Below are 20558 nucleotides of genomic sequence, written 5' to 3' on the forward strand. Positions count from 1 at the left end.
TAACTGTGTGGATAGATGCAGTAGAACAGAATTAATAATACATCTGGACTAGAAGAGCATGCTAACAAGCAACAAATCAACCAGCAGTCAATGAGAGCATATCTCACAGTTAAATGAGTTAGAATAATGCATCATATAATAGATGGAATAATTAACCACAGTATGATATTTCAGTGGCTGTCTGTATAGTGATGAAGTCACATAAGCTTTAGTAGGTAAGCATTCAAGCCTTGGTATTAGACTACCTGACTCTGCCACTTATCAGTAGTGTGGATTCAAGCAAATCACTTTATCTTATTTTGCATCAGCATCTATGTCTGTAAGGTGAAGATAACAATACACCTACCTTTGCTTAATACATACACACACTCACTCGCACTGCACTGAGAATATAGTTCCAGACACATACACAAAAAGCCCTCAATAAATGTTGTTTCTTTACTTCCTTTCTTTCCTTAAACTTTCTTATACTACCATAAGAGTAATAGAGTATTGCAAGCTTAACAGTGCTAAATTAAATATTTGTTAACAGCAAATATTTGTATTAAAGCAATAAGCAATTCTAGCTTGTTTTGTAAGAGTTAATAGCTAGTTTTGTCCATTGTTTTAGGTTTTTTCCAATGGTGATAATCATTCTATGATATAAGTTGAGTGTCCTTATCATCTTACCCTTATTAGGCTTATATTAAACTTTCAGAAAGTTACAGATTTACCCATTTCATTCTTTTTAAAAGGAAACATTTTTACTTAGAAGAACATTAAGTAACAAATAAAAAACATTACAAGTCAAAAGACCAAAGAAAGGAAAAACTTTTCTGTTTTAGTACCTTTAACACCACTCTTTTTCCTGTTTTTTGAACAAAGGTTTCACAAATGATGTCTGCTTCCCTCTTTGCAGAGAATGGTATATAAACGCAATCTTGGCTAAATGTAGAAAGATAGTGTAGTTTCTTTTTTTTTTTTTAATGTTATGTTAATCACCATACATTACCTCATTAGTTTTTGATATAGTGTTCCATGATTCATTCTTTGCATAGAACACCCAGTGCTCCATGCAGAACGTGCCTTCTTTAATACCCATCACCGCCCTCCCCTCTAGAACCCTTAGTTTATTTTCCGGCGTCCATAGTCTCTTATGGTTCGTCTCCCTACCCATTTCATTCTTTGTAGCATTCTCTAATCTTAATTTTTTCTTATCTAATTTTTTTTCTTATCTAAATGTAATAGAAACTCCTTCCTCTAAATACATTTAGTCTTTTGACATTTTTCTTTGTTTAATAACAGTTATAATTTCTTCTGTCATTTCATATGACTTAAAATTTTTTTCTTAGGTGTTTCTTAAAAATGTTGCTTAATATATAGCCCCCTCTTCCACTTTAACACTTATTTCATTCTTGTGAGTCACCTAGAAAAAAATACATTTAAATGAAAAAAATCGCATTTTAAAAATCAGACTGTTCGTCTTTGAAGGATCCACTCTATGGTAGACATAACAGCTAGAGTATTATAGGTACAGATAAAGTTTAACTGATACTATTACTACTTGAAACTTGGGTTTTTCCTGAGCACTTACAGAAATGGATCTTAAAATATTAAATACAAGATTTGTCATCTTACATGGTTTCATTTATACATTAAGTCTTAACAGTTATGCTTTGCCTGCCTTCAAAATCAGACAGCAACCATTCATCAGAAAAACAAAGAGCACTTAAAAGAGGGAGACTGCTTAGTGTTCATTTTCAGTTTGAATTTAAAATTCTGTTTTACTCCCACTATTAAAGGCTAATTAGGGCTACTTGTTTCCTGTGACAGTGTGATTCATGGTCCATTTTCCGTGGAAAAGATGGTGAGATTTAAAAAAAAAAAAAAGTCGCTTAAGATAAAGAGACACGAGGGGATCACTCCCCCTAGTGAAATCAACAGTCCTTCAAGGTCCAGTTCAAGAGCTGACTTCCCTGAATTGACTTATTTTGCTGATTTTCAAAATTGGAAAAATGGTAGCTTTAGGATTTGGTGCTCCCCAAATGATTTTTATTATTTTTTAATGACAGTCCATATAATGATTACATTCCTATTTTTTAATTTTTATTATGCATAATCATTTATTTTCATGAAGCATAAGCAGTATCATCTAGAGTTTGAGCCTAGACCAGAAAGTCATTAGGAAATTCTGTTGGGTAGGAAATGTGTTTTTTCAGTTGTCATCTGACCTATTTAGTTTTTTTATGGTTTAGTTATTAAAACAAGTTTTCCATGGCTTTTAGAATAGGAATAGAAGCCAAGATTTATTATATTGCTTGATAACATTTATTATAAAATCTATATATTGCCTCTGATTGGAATATTAAATTTGGTTTCAATGTATCAAACTTTCAAGTAGTATCTTCTCAAGTGTTCTTTATGAAAAGAAGAAAACCATGGTCTGGAGCAAAACAATATGTGTTATGACTTTAATTATACTGTTATCTTTTCAGGCTCACGAGAGGCTAGAAGATTCAAAACTAGAAGCTGTCAGTGATAATAACTTAGAATTAGTCAATGAAATTCTTGAAGATATCACTCCCTTAATAAATGTGGATGAAAACGTGGCAGAACTGGTTGGTATACTCAAAGAGCCTCACTTCCAGGTAAATTTTACCTGTTACTTTTCTTCCCAAGTCCCCTGTATTCCCAAAGTATTCTCTTTTCGTAGTTTCAGTTTAAGGTGATTTTTTTAAGGTTATTTAGAGCCATATTTTGTAAATATGTAAATTCCAACTTAGGTATTTTAATGTCCTGAAATACCGAGGATATCAAAACAGACACACACAACTAATACACACTACATAAATAAATGTATAGCAGAAATACATTGTAACGGGTTTTCCATTGTGTAATTAAAACCAGCCTTGATTCACCACCAGACCACATGCCAGAGACATTTTTCTTACTGTGATAATAGGTTTTCCTTCCTCACTACCACTGTTTCACAGCCCTCCCTATTAAAGCTATTTCAGTATTGCTTCTGAGACTGAGATGCAATCAGTGACCTTGGAACAAAAGAGAACTGTGTAAGGATAGAAACTAATCCATAACATTTCCTCCATAGGTGCAAAAAAATAAGTGCAATTTAAGCTTTGGTCTGTAGCAGTGAAAACTAAATCTGTTTAACAAAAACGTCAGTTTCAAAAGAGAAAGTGGAGGGGAGTGGGGAGAGATTTCTTCTCAACCTGTAATTTAGTGTGGCATTGGGACAGTATTAGAAAAATAGACCAATGGAAGAGAATAAAAAACCCCAGAAATACATACACATGTATATGGCAATTTGATTTATGATAGAGATACTACATTTTAGGGGAGAAAAAATGGACTGTTCCATAAGTGGTTCTGGGCTAAAAGAATAAAATGTTTTTCACTATAAATCTTAGCATTGCAAATCAAATGGCAACACCTCTTTGGTTTTTCTCAAGGAGTTTCTGTGACTCTTCAACAATGTGGCTGCAAAATACAAAGGTTTATAGTGAGTTGGTTGCTCCGTGAATCAGTATCTTAAAGTACAAAAAAATGGACACATATCAGAGACATACATGCTCGTGCCAGTTGATGAAGGCCTTACAAGGCACAGTAAGCCATTTGGACTTTATCCTGAGGACAGTGGGAAACCATGAGAGGAGAGAGTGGGAAGTATTACACAAGGAGAGGGCAGATTGTGGAGCAAGATGGTGAAGCATTAAGGCAAGAAACTATGACGGCAGTGTCAAGAGTAGAAAATATGAGGATTTTCAAGTTTTAAGCAGTAAAATCAACAAGACTTGGTGATTGGTTACATGTGATAGTTGCAGAAGAGAGATGTGGGAAGTTGGTAAGGATAGGATTTCTAACAAATAATTGATGGCACTCACTAAGATAAGGAACACTCTGGAAGAAACTGACATGTTAATGTTAAGGTAACCAGCCATGTTAAGTTTGTGATACCTTAGAAGCATCTGGTAGAGCTTTCAGGCATGCTATATATCTTTAATAAATATATGAAATTTAATAAGTATATAAATTTATATAAAGTTTAATATAATTAGAAAATACTGGCAAGCAAAAATTTAAAAATTAAGACATTGCATTCTTACTACCCAGATCTTACTGTACTATCCTAGTACATATTCCTCCATACTTTTTCTATGCAAAATGTACATATTTTTCTCTTTACTGATTGAGATCCTTTTGTACAAGCTATTTTGTAACTTACCCTTTTTTTTTCAGTTGTTGATTTCCACTTTTCCATTTCAATGGATCTCCATCTCATGTAATACACATATTATATCCAAACATCTCCATTTGACACCAAAATATTCTTTACAGCTGGTTTGTACTTATGGGTTTCCAACCTAGATTCATGTGTGGCATTTGGATGGACCATCCTTTCTCCCTTGATTATGATGTTGACCTATTAAGAGACCAGACCACTGCCCTGAAGAATGTCCCACTCCCTGGATGAATCTGGTTGTCTCTTCGCTGTGTTGTTTAGTTATCCCTTCTATTTCCTGTAAACAGAAGTTCTATCTAAAAGGTTGATGATTCAGGTTAATTATTTGGAACTAGAATGCATCATTAGTGATGTAATGCAACATGAATTAAACTACATCAGAAGATGTGTGACACCTGGTTAGCCCACCAGTACGGTTGCTGAGATTGGTCCCTTGATTAAAGGCATAAACAGTCTAATCCTTCCTTTGAAATACTTTTCACTAGGACATAATCTAGTGTGTTATTATTCTAGGAACAGTATTTTTCTGTTCAACCATTTATCTACTTACGAACACAAATTAATCCTTGCCTGAATCAGTATTTTCATTAGAGGCTTCAGAATGACATTTTTCAGATTCTGTCATTCAACATTGTGTAGCTGCTGTTCTTATAAAGTAGAGCTTTTCCTCATCAACTGAACTATTTAGTTAACCCATCATCATGCATTTCATACTGAAAAATCAGGGAAATGCCTGATCCTTCCCTTTACCAGTTTATAAAGTAAAGAATTATTTAAAATAGCAGTCTTGAATGGCAACAGGTGAAGTTTTCAGTCCTTCTGTTTTTTAAATAGCATTGTACAGTTACAGATTTTTCATTATTCAGTATGTTTCAATCCTCTACCATCTTTACTCTTTGATTTTTAAATTATCATGACTGGCTAGTTGTGGACAGATTTTTAGTCTATGAATCTGAAGCTCATGAGAATTCTGGAAGTTAACAGTGTTTAAGTAGTGGTTCAAGTCACAGGAGTAGATAATGCTGGCTAAGAAGGCATAGGGTGAAAACTAAGCAGCCCAGGTTAGAGATTTAAGCAACTTCTAGCATTATAGAAATAATCCTTACATGTGGACTTGTGATTTTTTTTCTTTTTGAAATTTTCTTTAGTCTCTTACAACATATTTTCATGAAATGACCAGAAATTACCAATTTAATTCATATCCTGATTGCTTCTATTCTAATTTGTTGACATTTTCTCTGTTCTTTCTATTTTGATTTGTTTTTGAGCTCCATCCACTCAAAAATTTTTTTAACTCAGCTTTATTGTTGAGTATACACAATTATAATGTAAATGAAAAACTAAAATAAATATATTTTAAAAAATTGTAAGAAGTTCCTAGAAAGCTAGATCAAAGTCATCCATGATGATAGCACATACATAGTAAATGTAGGAGGTAAAATTATATTCACGACCTTTACTGGCTCATTAGGTGTTTTTTTTTTTCCCCCCTTAAAATATATGTTTTATAGACTAAAGTCTTTATAAATAATATAAAATCTCTCATCACTGATATAAGGTGCTGTAAATATTTATCCATTTTCTATTGGATGCCTTTTTAGCAGACATTTTATATGTGTAAGAAATATATAGTATTACTAACATAACAATCTTAGAGTAAAAATTAGGGTCTGTACCATTTGAACTTTTTTTTTTTTAAAGATTTATTTGGAAGAGAGAGAGGGAGAGAGAGAGCACAAGCAGGGGGAACGGCAGGGAGAGGGAGAAGCAGGCTCCCCCCCTGAGCGGGGCTCAATCCCAGGACCCTGAAATCATGACCTGAGCAGAAGGCAGATGCTTAACCAACTGAGTCACCCAGGTGCCCCTTTACCATTTGAATTTGTCTGATACCTAATAAATAGGGATTGATGATAAATATGGAATGATGATAATGTTGATGACAGTGGCAGCAGTGAATTCCAGTGCCTTCAGTGTACCACACTTGGAAATCTAGGTTCAGTTTCCACTGACCATGTCACTTTTTAAAAAAAGTCATAAAACTCGGGGCGCCTGGGTGGCTCAGTCGTTAAGCGTCTGCCTTCGGCTCAGGTCATGATCCCAGGGTCCTGGGATCGAGCCCCGCATCGGGCTCCCTGCTCCGCGGGAAGGCTGCTTCTCCCTCTCCCACTCCCCTTGCTTGTGTTCCCTCTCTCGCTGTCTCTCTCTCTCTGTCAAAATAAATAAATAAAATCTTTAAAAAAAAAAAAAAAGGTCATAAAACTCTGAGTCCCTTCAAATCTTTTAAAACAAGGAATACAATATTGTTTATGTTAATGTACTGTATATATTTATATTTCTTTAAAAAATTCTGTTGCATTTAGAATTTAATAATGTGTGCCTTGGAAGGTTTTAGTACTCCACTGGGATAATGAACTGTAATTTTTAATAACTTATTCCATCAGTAATTAATAACCGCAGGCTATTTTGAATCCTTATAGTCACTCTTGGAGGCCCATGATATTGTGGCATCAAAATGTTATGATTCACCTCCATCAAGCCCAGAAATGAATAATTCTTCTATCAATAATCAGTTATTACCAGTAGATGCCATTCGTATTCTTGGTATTCACAAAAGAGCTGGGGAGCCATTGGTGAGTAGATAAACAGTGCCGTTTAAAATCTGAAATCTGACATATTTGTGGCTCAGTCATATCTTTTTTTCTTTTTCATAATTTGTATTATTATAAAAAACTTCATGTTTATTTGTTTTATCAGTGTTTTTTTGGCTTGTATATAAATACACAACTGATGCTCTCTTAACTTAATATAGCATACAAAATTAAGCCAAAATAAAATGTTAAGCTGAAATAGAGGCCAGAAGAAGTTTGCTAATGGGCAGGAAAAATTACAGAAGATAACTACTCCATTTCTTCCTATACCCTTTGAAGAAATAAGCTCAAGTTGCTTGCTAATGATAGTATCAAAACACAAAAGAAAGTTATTAAGAATTGAAGCATGGTAGGACTCTATAAGTAGTGAAGTTTTCTGTTCCCTGCTAAAATTATTATTTCTGGGTCCTGACTGTAAGAAAAAAAGAAAAGCTTGGAACAAGGCCATCAGAATGCATAAATACTTTTTCTTCTCCTTTGAACTTTTTATCCTGTGGAATGCAATTACCATGGAAGTCCTGTTTTTATGGGGTGGTATATGTCATCACAGTTGCCTATGGTTTAATGAGATTAAAATATTGAGACAGAGAACAGAGGAAAAGTAGGAACAATTAACTCACCTACTTTTAGAATTATTTTCTTGTATATACATATTAATGAATATTTAAGATTTCTTCCTAATAATCTAAAATCAGTGATAATTCTGTTTTTTTATTTCCTTCAGGGTGTAACATTTAGGGTCGAAAATAATGATCTGGTAATTGCCCGAATCCTTCATGGAGGAATGATAGATCGACAAGGTCTGCTTCATGTGGGAGATATCATTAAAGAAGTCAATGGTCATGAGGTTGGAAACAATCCAAAGGAATTACAAGAATTACTGAAAAATATTAGTGGAAGTGTCACCCTAAAAATTTTACCAAGCTATAGAGATACTGTAACCCCTCAACAGGTTAGTAATAAAATTCTTGGTAATATTAAGAATACTTTCATTTCTTTAATCACACTGTTGAATATAACCACTACTTGCTCCTCTTTTGCTAAAGAAGAGTGGAAAAACCTATGATTTAAGTGTTCCGAATTGCCTTATTTTGTCATGGGTGAATTTTTGAATTTTGAAACTATTAGCACTGTCTTATTAGGAAGGAATACCAAATGTCTTTGTGAACACTATGAACCCTAGCATTACAGTAACTTACAGCTAGGTATCTGAAAAATCATAAAGCCTTTTAGTCATTAATCTGGCAAACATTTTTGGCACCTGTTATGTTCCAGGCATTGTGTTAGGCCCTGTGAGAAGATAAGAATATAGCTCCAAATACCTCTTGCGTAGTGTTCATGTGATGAGCTGTATGGGGAATGAGGTAAGAAAGGGAGGGTGGGTGTATAGATTGAGAAAAATCTTGAATACCTGGATTGTACACATTTGATCTGATTTTTATAACTAATTTTTAGGTAAAGTAGATTATTGAACAGGGTAATGTTCTAATGACAGTGATCATCTAGTTTCATCATGTTGAGTGAATTTCCAAAAGGAGAGAAGTGATATCTGATATCCTGTAACCAGGAAGCAAAACTTTGGAGGTGTGAGGTGATTTCTGAGAGGCAACTCTAAAAGAAGGTTAACACTGTTTGGGTTCAAATACCGATGCTACCACTTACTAGCTTAGCTTTTCTGTGCTTCATTGTCTCATGTATATAGTTAGGGATAATATTTCTTTTCTCAGAAGATGTTATGAGGATTAAATGATTTAATTCATGTAAAGCTCTCTTAGCAGTGCCTGGCACATGGCACTCAAAAAGTAGCTGCTGCTGTTGTCATGATGGTGGTGATGAAGTAGTGATGGTATAATAGAATTGTAAAGAAAGAAATGTAATAAAGTAATTGCAGAAAAAGATTTGGCAATCATAGTGGGAGTGTTGGAACTGAGGAGAGGGTTTAAAGGCCTAGATAATGTATAAATAGGAAATATCAGTGTTTTAGATTGATACCTTTAATTATTCAACTTCATTTCAGAAATTTATTGTTTCATGGGTAAGTGAAATAAGTTTTTACATAAGATACTGCCAGTGATCTTATTTTCAATATGAGAACTTAGAAGTCTAGTTTTCATATTTCCATACAATTCTTTTAAAAAACATATGTTGATTACCTGTTTTACATAGTTCTTCGAAGGATAGGATAAAATGTATACATTTTTTTTAAGTTTTTATTTTAATCACCTGGTGTTCAAGCATGACAAGTGCCCTCCTTAATCCCCATCACCTATTTCACTCATCTCCCTACCCACCTCCCCTCTGGTAACCACCAGTTTGTTCTCTATATTTGAGTCTGTTTCTTGGTTTCTCTCTCTTTTTTTCCTCTTGCTTGTTTTGTTTCTTAAATTCTACATATGAGTGAAATCATAAGGCATTTGTCTTACTCTGACTGACTTATTTCACTTAGGATTATACTCTCTAGCTCCGTCCATGCCATTGCAAATGGCAAAATTTCATTCTTTTTTATGGCTGAATAATATTTCATTATATATATGTATATATGTGTGTATGTGTACTACATCTTCTTTATCCATTCATCAATCGGTGGACACTTGGGCTGCTGCTATACCTTGGCTATTGTGAATAATGCTGCTGTAAACATAGAGGTGTCTGTATCCTTTGCATTGGTGTTTTTGTATTCTTTGGGTAAATATCCAGTAGTGCAATTGCTATCATAGGGTATCATAGGGTAGTTCTATTTTTAACTTCTTGAGGAACTTCCATACTGTTTTTCACAGTGGCTGCACCAGTTTGCATTCCCACCAACAGTGCAAGAGGGTTCCTTTTTTCCACATCCTCATCAACACTTGTTTCTTGTATTTTTGATTTTAGCTATTCTGACAGGTGTAAGGTGCTATTTCATTATAGTTTTGATTTGCATTTCCCTGATGATGAATGATATTGAGCATCTTTTCATGTGTCTGTTGGCCATCTATGTTTTCTTTGGAGAAATGTCCATTTTTTTTATTTGGATTATTTGGTTTGGGGTGGTTTTATAAGTTCTTTATGTATTTTGGATACTAACCCTTTATTGAATGTGCCATTTGCAGATATCTTCTCCCATTCTGTAGGTTGCCTTTTAGTTGTGTTGATGGTTTCCTTTGCTGTGCAGAAGCTTTTTATTTTGATGGAGTCCCAATAGTTTAGTTTTGCTTTTGTTTTCCTTGCCTTAGGGGACCTATCTAGAAAAAAGTTGTTATGGCCAATGTCATGTGCTCTTTCCTGGGATTTTTATGTTTTCAGGTCTCACATTTAGGTCTTTAATCCATTTTGAATTTATTTTTGTGTGCCGTGTAAGAAAGTGGTCATTTTCCCGTAACCATTTGTTGAAGAGACTGTCTTTTTCCCATTGGATATTCTTTCCTGCTTTGTCAAAAGATTAACTGACTATATAATTGTGGATTTCTTTCTGGATTTTCTATTCTGTTTTATTTATCTGTGCATCTGTTTTTGTGCCAGTACCATACCGTTTTGATTACTACACCTTTGTAATATAACATGAAGTCTGGAATTCAGATGCATCCAGCTTTGCTTTCCTTTTTCAGTATTACTTTGGCTATTTAGGGTCTTTTGTGGTTCCATATAAATTTTAGGATTAATTGTTTTAGCTCTGTGAAAAATGCTGATGGTATTTTGATAGGGATTGCATTAAATGTGTAGATTGCTTTGGGTAGTATAGACATTTTAACAATGTTTTTTCTTCTAATTTGTGATATGGAATGTCCTTCCGTTTCTTTATATCATCCTTAATTTCTTTCATCATTGCTTTATGGTTTTCAGAATACAGGTCATTCACCTCTGGCTAGGTTTATTCCTAGGTATCTTATTAATTTTGGTGCATTTGTAAATGGGATTATTTTCTTAATTTCTCTTTCTGCTGCTTCATTATTGGTGTGTAGAAATACAACAGATTTCTGTAGATTGATTTTGTATCCTGTGACTTTACTAAATTTCTTAATCAGTTCTTGCAGTTTTTTGTTGGAGTCTTTTGGGTTTTCTATAGTATCATGTCATCTGCAAAGAGTGAAAGTTTGACTTCTTCCTTGCAGATTTAATTTTTGTTGTCTGATTGCTGTGGCTAGGTCTTCCAATACTATGTTGAATAAAGGTGGTGAGAGTGAACATCCTTGTTTTGTTCCTGATCTTAGGGGAAAGGCTCTCAGTTTGTCCCCACTGAAGATGATATTAGCTGTGTCTTTTCATATATGGCCTTTATTATGTTGTGCTATGTTCCTTCCAAACCTACTTTGTTGAGGATTTTTATCATGAATGGATGTTTTACTTTGTCAAATGCTTTTACAGTGGCTGTTGAAATGATCATATGGTTCTTATCCTTTCTTATTGATGTGACGTGTCATGTTGACTGATGTGTGAATATTGAACCACTCTTGCAACCCAGGAATAAATCCCACTTGGTTGTGGTGAGTGATTTTATTAATGTATTGTTGGATTTGGTTTGCTAGTATTTTGTTGAGGATATTTGCATTTATGTTCATCAGAGATCTTGGCCTGTAGTTCTTTGGCCTGTGGTGTCTTTATCTAATTTTGGTATCAGGGTAATGCTGGCATTACAGGGTGAATTTGGAAGTTTTCCTTCCTTTTCTCTTTTTTGGAATAGTTTGAGAAGGATAGATATTAACTCTTCTTTCGGTGTTTGGCAGAATTTGCCTTTGAAACCCTCTGGTCTTGGACTTTTGTTTGTTGGGAGTTTTTTAATTATTGATTCAATTTTGTTGCTGGTAATTGTTCAAATTTTCTATTTCTAATTTTCTATTTTTTCCTGCTTCAGTTTTGGTCGGTTATATGTTTCTAGAAATTTATCCACTTCTTCTAAGTTGTCCAGTTTGTCAGCATATAATTTTTCTTAATATTCTCTTATAATTGTATTTTTGTGGGGTTTATTATCATTTCTCCTCTCTCATTTGTGATTTTATTTGGGTCTTTTCTCTTTTTTTCTTGATAAGTCTGGCTGGTGGTGTATCAGTTTTATTGTTTTTTTTGTTTTTGTTCTTTTTGTTTTTTTGAAGAACCAGCTCCTGGTTTCATTGATCTGTTGTTTTTTTAGTTTCTATATCATTTATTTCTGCTCTAATCCTTATTATTTCCTTCCTTCTTCTGATTTTAGGTTTTGTTTGTTCTTTTTCTAGTTCCTTTAGGTGTAACGTTAGGTTGTTTGAGATTTTTCTTCTTGAGGTAGGCCTTTATTGCTGTAAACTTACTCTTAGAAATGCTTTTGCTGCATCCCAAAGGTTTCATACCATTATGTTTTCATTTTCATTTGTTTCCATGTATTTTTAAATTTCTTCTTTGATTTCCTGATTGATCTATTCATTGTTTAGTATCATTTTATTTAACTTTCGTGTATTTATAGTATTTCCAGGTTTTTTCTTATGGTTGACGTCTAGTTTTATAATACTGTGGTCAGAAAAGATGCATGGTATGACTTTGATTTTTTTTAATTTGTTGAGGCTTGTTTTGTGGTCTAATATGTAATCAGTTCTGGAGAATGTTCCCTGTGCACTTGAATAGAATGTGTATTCTTCTGTTTTAGGGTGGAAATTCTGAATATATCTGTTAAATCCATCTGGTCCATTGTGTCACTCAAAGCCATTGTTTTCTTGTTGATTTTCTGTTTAGATGATCCTTCCATTGATGTAAATGGGGTGTTAAAGTCCTCTACTATTATTGTATTATTATCGATTACTTCCTTTATGTTTGTTATTAACTGTTTTATGTATTTGGGTGTGCCCATAGTGGGTGCATAAATACTTAAAATTGTTATATCTTCTTGTTGGTTTATCTCTTTTATATTATTCCATAGTGCACTTCTTTTTTTTTTTTTTTTAAGATTTTTTATTTATTTATTTGAGAGAGAATGAGATAGAGAGAGAGCATGAGAGGGGGGAGGGTCAGAGGGAGAAGCAGACTCCCTGCTGAGCAGGGAGCCCGATGCGGGACTCGATCCCAGGACCCTGGGATCATGACCTGAGCCGAAGGCAGTCGCTTAACCAACTGAGCCACCCAGGCGCCCCCATAGTGCACTTCTTTGTCTCTTGTTATAGTTTTTGTTTTAAAATCTTTTGTCCAACATAAGTATTGCTACTACCACTTTTTTCTGACATCCATTTGCATGATAAATGTTTCTCTGTCCCCTCAGTTTCAATAGGTAGGTGTTATTATGTCTAAAATGACTTTCTTCTAGGCAGCATATAGATGGGTCTTATTTTTTTAATCCATTCTGTCACTTTATGTCTTTTGATTGAAGTGTTTAGGCCTTTTACATGTTAAGTAATTATTGATAGATATGTATTTATTGCCATTTTATTACTTGTTTTATGGTTGTTTCTGAACATTTTCTCTGATCCTTTCTTGTCTTTCATGGTTTGCTGGTTTTCTTAGTGATATATTTGGATTTCTTTCTCTTTATTCTTTGCATATTCATTAGTGGTTTTTGATTTGTGGTTACCATTAGGTTTGTATATAACTTCTTCTGCATATAGCAGTCTATATTAAATTCATGATTGTTTATGTTTGAATCTATTCTTTACTCTTCTCCTACCCATGTTTTAGATATATGGTGTCATAATTTACATCTTTTTATTTTGTGAGTTCCTTGACTGATTTTTCACAGAAATACTCATTTTTACTGCTTTTTTGTTTTCTACCTTCATACTGTCATTTTTGGTCTTTCCACTCGAAGAGTTCCCTTTAATTTTTCTTGCAGGTTTGGTTTAGTGGTCATGAACTTCTTTAGTTTTTATTTGTCTGGGAAAATCTCTCTCTCCTATTCTGAATGACAGCCGTGCTAGATAGAGTATTCTTGCCTGCAGGTTTTTCCCATTCAGCATTTTGAATATATCATGGCACTCCTTTCTGACGTGGAAAGTTTCTGCTGGAAAATTCACTGATAGCCTTATAGGGTTTTCTTCATATGTAACTGTCTTCTTTGTCCTGTTGCTCTTAATATTTTTTCTTTTTCACTTTATTTTTCCATTTTAATTACAGTGTGTCTTTGTGTGGATCTGCTTTGATTTTGTTGGGGGTTCTCTGTGCCTCCTAGATCTGGATATCTGTTTCCTTCCCCAGATTAGAGAAGTTTTCAGCTATTATTTCTCCTGATATATTCTCTCCCCCGTTTCTCTCTCTCCTTCTTCTGGTACTCCTATAATATAAATGTTATTACATTTGATGGAGTCACTGAGTTCCCTAAGTCTATTCTCATTTTGCATAATTCTTTTTTCTCTCTTTTGTTCAGCATAATTACTTTCCATTACTCTGTCTTCTAGGTTATTAATTCATTCCTTTGTTTCTTCCAGCCTGCTGTTCATTTCATCAAACATATTTTTTCCTTTGTTTATTGAGCCCTTGATCTCTACTGTATTATTCCTGATCTCTTTCTTAATGGTTTCACTGATGTCCTCCACTCTATTCTCAAGTCCATTGAGTATCCTTATGATCATTGCTTAAAATTCTTTATCAAGCATGTTACTTAAATCTGTTTCACTTAGATCTCCCACTGTGGCTTTGTCTTTTTCTTTCATTTGGTATAAATTCCTCTGTCTTCTCATTTTGTCTAAGTCTCTGTGCCTGTTTCTCTGTGTTAGGAAAGTTAACTATGTCTCCTGTTCTTTGAGGGTAATGGCTTTATAAAGAAGCAGTCCTGTAGTGCCCTGCAGTGTAGTGGCCCCTGTTCCCCAGCACCAAGAAAAGAATCATGAAAGAAAATGTATTTGAAATTAGACATTTCACATCACTAGTACCTCTCAGACCTCCTGTATTTCTCAAGTGGCACATTTCCATTTGGACTTGAATAGATTGGAAAAGTAGAACCTAAGATTTACTATTTTTTTATTATATGTTGTGTTAATTAGGAAGATTTCTTCCCCCCTGCCCCCCCCGCCATGGTTTAAACCAGAATTCGTACTGGTTTACCAAGGCTATCATGGACTTTTACAGGCAAGATACATTTTTATAATATTAATATGTTACATGTTAGCACTTTGGCTCAAATTCCTTTCTAGATTCTGCACCTGGTGAACTGGTCTGAATAGTGTAAGATGCAAGGATCTTTAGTCCTGTCAGGCTTAAATTTATTCCCATCCCATGCCTTCTCAAACTCTTTAGCCTTTAGAACTGGGAGAAAAGATGTAAATGGGTTAGGGGAGGTCATCTAAGCCTGAGGCAGTTCTCAGGCCTATGTATCATAAAAAAGAAAAGAGACTAACATGAGGGCTTCCAAAGGTGAGCCAAAACATGTCTAAATTGGGTTATTTTTTAAACTGAATGAGGAAATGATTACTAATTATGTTGGAATAATACCTGTCCTGGACAAACTATGGTCATTTTCCTAAGAGAAGCTATGGGGAGGCAAGGGCATTTAACCTCTTCAGCTCTTTCACTAGAAGCTCCATCATGTAGTCCTCATGTGCCTATCTTAACTCCCTCTGGACTGCTATGAGAGCAGAAGGGACCAGGAGCTCTCCCTGCCAGGTGGTGTTTCTCAAAGCACTATCAGTAGATCATTTTTATCAGAATAATTGAGGTGCTTATAAAAATCAAAATTTTTCATGAGATCTAAGAATCTATAATTATAAATTTGAGACCAAGGTAAATTAGAAGTTGTAGCTAATTCTGAGGTTCTTCAACTTACATAAAGGTTTAGTTCCCAAAGGCTGTTGAAAATTCCATTTGTTCATTAAGGCCAAACTGATAGGAATTCTCTTACTCATCTTTAAGGCCACCATGATGTAGGTACCAAAATATTTTAAGAAAAATTACAGTTCCATATGCATGTAAAAATTCTTTTTTTTTTTTTTTTAAGATTTTATTTATTTGACAGAGAGAGACACAGTGAGAGAGGGAACACAAGCAGGGGGAGTGGGAGTGGGAGAAGCAGGCTTCCTGCCAAGGAGGGAGCCCGATGCAGGGCTTGATCCCAGGGTCTTGGGATCATGACCTGAGCCGAAGGCAGATGTTTAATGACTGAGCCACCCAGGCTCCCCTGCATGTAAAAATTCTTAACAAAATAATAGCAAATGAAATTTAATGATATATAAAAAAGATAAGAGGACATGTTCAAATTGGATTTATCCCATGGGTGCTAGGATGGTTTCATACTGGAAATCAGTGTGAAACCAAGCACATTAACAGATTTAAAGAGAAAAACCTCAATAAAGAATTTGATAAAATTCAATACATTGTCATGATTTTAAAAAAAGTTTAGTAAATTGAGAACAGAAGGGAAGCTCCTTACTCTTATTTTATAAAAAAAACTAAGGAAAACATTATTCGGAATAGTTGAATATTAGAATCATTCTCTTTAACACCAGGAACTGGACCCTCAGGTGGTCTGCCTAAGACTCTAGTACAACCCCAGTCCCCCAGGAAGCCTCATTTCCATTCCAGCAAGATCAAAGAACCTACCATAAATGAAGAGAAACTTGCCAAACTTCAGACATAATTGTGCATTGGTTAAAAAAAAAAAATGCCCTGAGATGGTATATAGAGTAACAGATGATACAAGAAGTGTATGTTACAGTAAGTGATAAAAATTTTCAGTTCTCCTTAAAGAAACTAAGAATAAGCAGTATCTCTGATATTAAAGAGGTAAGTGTATCTGCAAACTAGGGAATGGTTATCTACTTACTTTAACAACCCTAATGCTCAGACGTCTCTGGCAGCAAACACTTTTACCATTACCAGCCATGCTGAGACACAACCCCTGACAAAAATGCCACCTGGCTTCTTAGACCAACTTGATATTGAGAAGCTTAAGGACACTGGCAGAAGCTGGATGGAAAAGCACCACTTGCTATTGGGGAGAGGGGTGATCTTGTTCAGAGTTTTGATGGGGCTTTCAATAATTAGGCAAATCATTGACTAGATTTATTTTTAAAATAATAAAACTTCAATAATTTTGATTGCTTAAAAAATTTTGTTACGGCAAATAGATACGGAATGATGAAATATAGAAACGTATAATATTGTAAATTCTGAGGCCCTTGGACACTGCTACTTTTTAATTATTGCATATAAACAATTATTTGTAGTTAATTAAACCAGAGAAGCCACAATATAAAGTTTAAAAGAAGGATTAATAAAGTCTTTGCCTAGTTACCAAAAGTAAGAACTAGAGAAGGATGTTCACTTATACCACTTCAATTTAATATTTTACTGAAAGTTTCATAAGCCCAAAAAGACAAATTATAGAAGCAAAAAGTTCAGAAAGAAAATAAAATTTACTATTTTCAAATGATATTTTTTTGCATAGAATGTCCCCAAGACTATAAATTAATAGAAATGAGTTTAGCAAGATATTTGAAAATAAGATTAATATACAGAAGTCAGTTGCATTTCTGTATGTCATCAACAGACATCAAAATATGTAACTAAGACAAGCATCATTTACAGTAAAGTCAGAGAATGTCACATTTATGTCTAGAAATAAATCTATCAAAAATATTCAAGGCCTCTACACACACAAACACACACTACAATGAAGATCTAAATAAACAGATATATCATGTTCATGGACAAGAAGACAATATTGTGAAGGTGTCAGTTTTCTTCAAATTGACTTTTATATTCAACAAAATTCCAATTAAGATTTTTCATAGTATTTGATAGGATGAATAGCCCATACACTTCTGAGGCAGAAAAGCAGGAATGGGGCATTACTAACATATAGGAATTAAGATACCATCATGGTATTGGCATAAGAGCAGATAGAATGATTAATAGAATAGAGAGTTCAGAAAGAGAGCTAACACATGTACTATTTTGATAAGATGATATATCTTTCAGTGAGAAGAGGAGAAACTATTCAATGAATGAAACCTGTTATTAATGGGGATAACATATGAAGTTGTGTTCCTGTTTCACTTTACATACACAAATCAAGTAAAAGGAGACAATCAGTGAACATATGAAGAGAGATTAAAAATCGCAGTGTGGAATACCATTTTATAACATTCAGTTGGCAAAAAGTGTACATGTGACTCTACAGTATCACTTCTACACTGTTGGTGGCAGTGTAAATTGGTATAACCACACAAGGCAGGGGCGGGGAGTTTAGCATTATCAGAGTTGAGTGTTCACATATACCGAAACACAATAATATACTAGAGCAGTTCATATGTGTGTACAACTGGAAACATGTTCATGTTAAGAAGCATGTAAATTCCAAAAGATTATATGCTATGGTGTGATATAATTTTTTATGTTTAACTAAATGCATACTTTTAAAGAATGCATGTATTTGCACAGTAAAACTATACGAAAGGAAAGCAAAGAGTTAACACAAGATTCAGGGTAAGGGTTACCTTAGCTGGGGAAGCCAGGGTGATGGAATGGAATGGAATGAGAGCAGGAGGACCCCTTAAGGTTCTAGCCTCTGTTTTGGGTACAAGTTTATGGCTGTTTATCACATTTTTTAAAAGGAATAAAATAAAAATAGGCTTTGCATGAACCAGTGACTTAGTGTGATATAAATTAAGAATAATTATTATTAGTATAATTCTGAACAGTCCAGTTTAATAGATTTTTTAAATAATTTTTTTGACAGAAGCTTAAATATGTGGCCCACAGATGGATATTTACCAAATAGGAGTGTGAATTGCCCCTCAGAGCTTTTTTTAAATAAACATATATTCTAGCCTCCCTGCTGATTGAAAATGTGTGTGTGGCTGCATTTAACTGAGTAGGCCAAGTTCATGTACTTTGAAAATCTTTAGAAATATAACATCCTTCCTTAATCATCTCTGCTATTGTCATAGTGAACTTCATAGCAACTATGATCACTGCATTCGCCACCTTGTCACTTGTTCTAATTGGAAATTCAAATGGACCTGAAAATATGTGTTGAGACAGGGTGTGTAAGGAACACTTGCACTATGTTCAGATGACGTATTCCCACATTTCCAACCACCTTCTGATTTAACATAAGGGTCATGGTAGAGCTATTTCTACAGCCATTTCATCATTTAATTTCTTTTCTCTTACTAATTATTATCCTTTGCATAGGCCCAGCATAGTCATGTGTAATATTTTATTTTTTCAGTACTTCTGAAATTTTTATATTTACTTCTAAAAAATATCTTTGAGATAAAGCTTATATAAATAGCATATATTTAAAGTATACAGTTTGATAAATGTAGATATATATACTTGTGAAACCGTCAACATAATCAAGACAACATATATATCTAGCACCTCCAGAAGTTTCTTTGTATCCATTGATAATCCTTTCCTCCTTTTCCCTCCCTGAATGTATTCCAGGAAAGCACTGCTCTGCTTTCTGTCACCATAGTTTAGTTTACATTTTCCTTATTTTTATATAAATGGAAGCATGCAACATGAATCATCTTTGCTGTTACTTATTTTTTTAATCTTCTTTCAGCATAATTCTTTTGGGATTCATCCATCTTTTTATGTATGTCAGTAGTTGATTCCTTTCTCTTGATGAGTAATATTTCATTGCTTGGCTATACCATAGTTTGTTTATCCATTAACTGGCTGATGAACATTTTTGTTGTTTCCACTTTGAGGCTATTATAAATAAAGATGCTGTGGCCATTTACATGTAAGTCCCTTGGGTGAATACCTTGGAATTGAAGGATTGGGTCATAGTAGGTATATGTCAAACTTTCACAGAAGTGGCTGAACTATTTTCAGAAGTGGTTGTACCAGTGTACATTCCCCCCAGCATTTTATGAGAGTTTCAGTTACTGTACATCTTCACCGACATTTGGATGGTCAGTCCTTATAATTTTAGACACCCATATAAATGTGTAGTGATAACTCAATATGATTTTAATTTACATTTCCCTGATTACTTAATACTGAGCATCTTTTCATGTGTTTATTTTTTCTATGTCTGTTTTGGTGATTGTCTTCAAATCTTACCCATTTTTTATTGAGATTTTTTATTTAGTTTTGAGAGTTCTTTATTTTGAATACAAATACAAATCAGAATTATGATTTATAAGGATTTTCTCACAGTGAAAAGGCTTGTCTTTTCGTTCTCTTAACAGCATAATACAAAGAGCAGAAGTTCTTAATTTTGATGAAGTCCAACTTTTCCATGTTTTTCTTTTACAGATCATGCTTGTATTCTGTGTAAAATATTTTTGTATAACCTAAGGTCATAAAGATTTTCTTTGATTTTTTTTTTTCCTAAAAGTTGTACAGTTTTATACCTAGCTCTAGGATCCATTTAGTGTATGAGTTTTTGTATAGGTTTAAGATATGGATGAATGGGGGGTTGCATTCTTTCATCAAATTTGGAAACATTTTGACTATTACCTCTTCAGATTATTTTTCTATTCCCATTTCTTCTGTCCTTTGGTGACATCATTTCCACATATATTAGGCTCCTTGAAGTTGTCCCATTGCTCAGTGATACTCTTCATTTATTTCAATCTTGTTACTTCCCTGTTTTTTATCTTAGTTTCTATTGCTATATCTTCAAGTTTATTTTCTTCACTTCTGGCATATTTTTTCCATCTTAGATATTTTGGTTTTCATCTCTAGAAATATAAATTGAGTTTTGTTTTGTTTTTTATATCTGCCATGTTTCTACCTAATATGCCTAGTCCTTCCTCTAGCTTCTTGAACCTAAGAATACAATTTGT

General features: G+C 34.0%; 1 protein-coding gene across 1 annotated transcript in view; it reads left to right on the top strand.

The window, feature by feature from the left end:
- Positions 1 to 2504: 2504 nt before the first annotated feature.
- Positions 2505 to 20558, top strand: part of PALS2 (protein associated with LIN7 2, MAGUK p55 family member) — a 47233-nt gene continuing 29179 nt past the window's right edge. Inside the window, exons 1-3 of the mRNA XM_044920066.1 lie at positions 2505 to 2627; positions 6718 to 6870; positions 7613 to 7840. Of these exons, the coding sequence (XP_044776001.1) occupies positions 6784 to 6870; positions 7613 to 7840 (315 nt within the window). The 5' untranslated portion in view covers positions 2505 to 2627; positions 6718 to 6783. The remainder of the gene's footprint in view (positions 2628 to 6717; positions 6871 to 7612; positions 7841 to 20558) is intronic.

The sequence above is a fragment of the Neomonachus schauinslandi genome, chromosome 12 (assembly GCF_002201575.2).
Source record: "Neomonachus schauinslandi chromosome 12, ASM220157v2, whole genome shotgun sequence".
Taxonomy (NCBI): domain Eukaryota; kingdom Metazoa; phylum Chordata; class Mammalia; order Carnivora; family Phocidae; genus Neomonachus; species Neomonachus schauinslandi.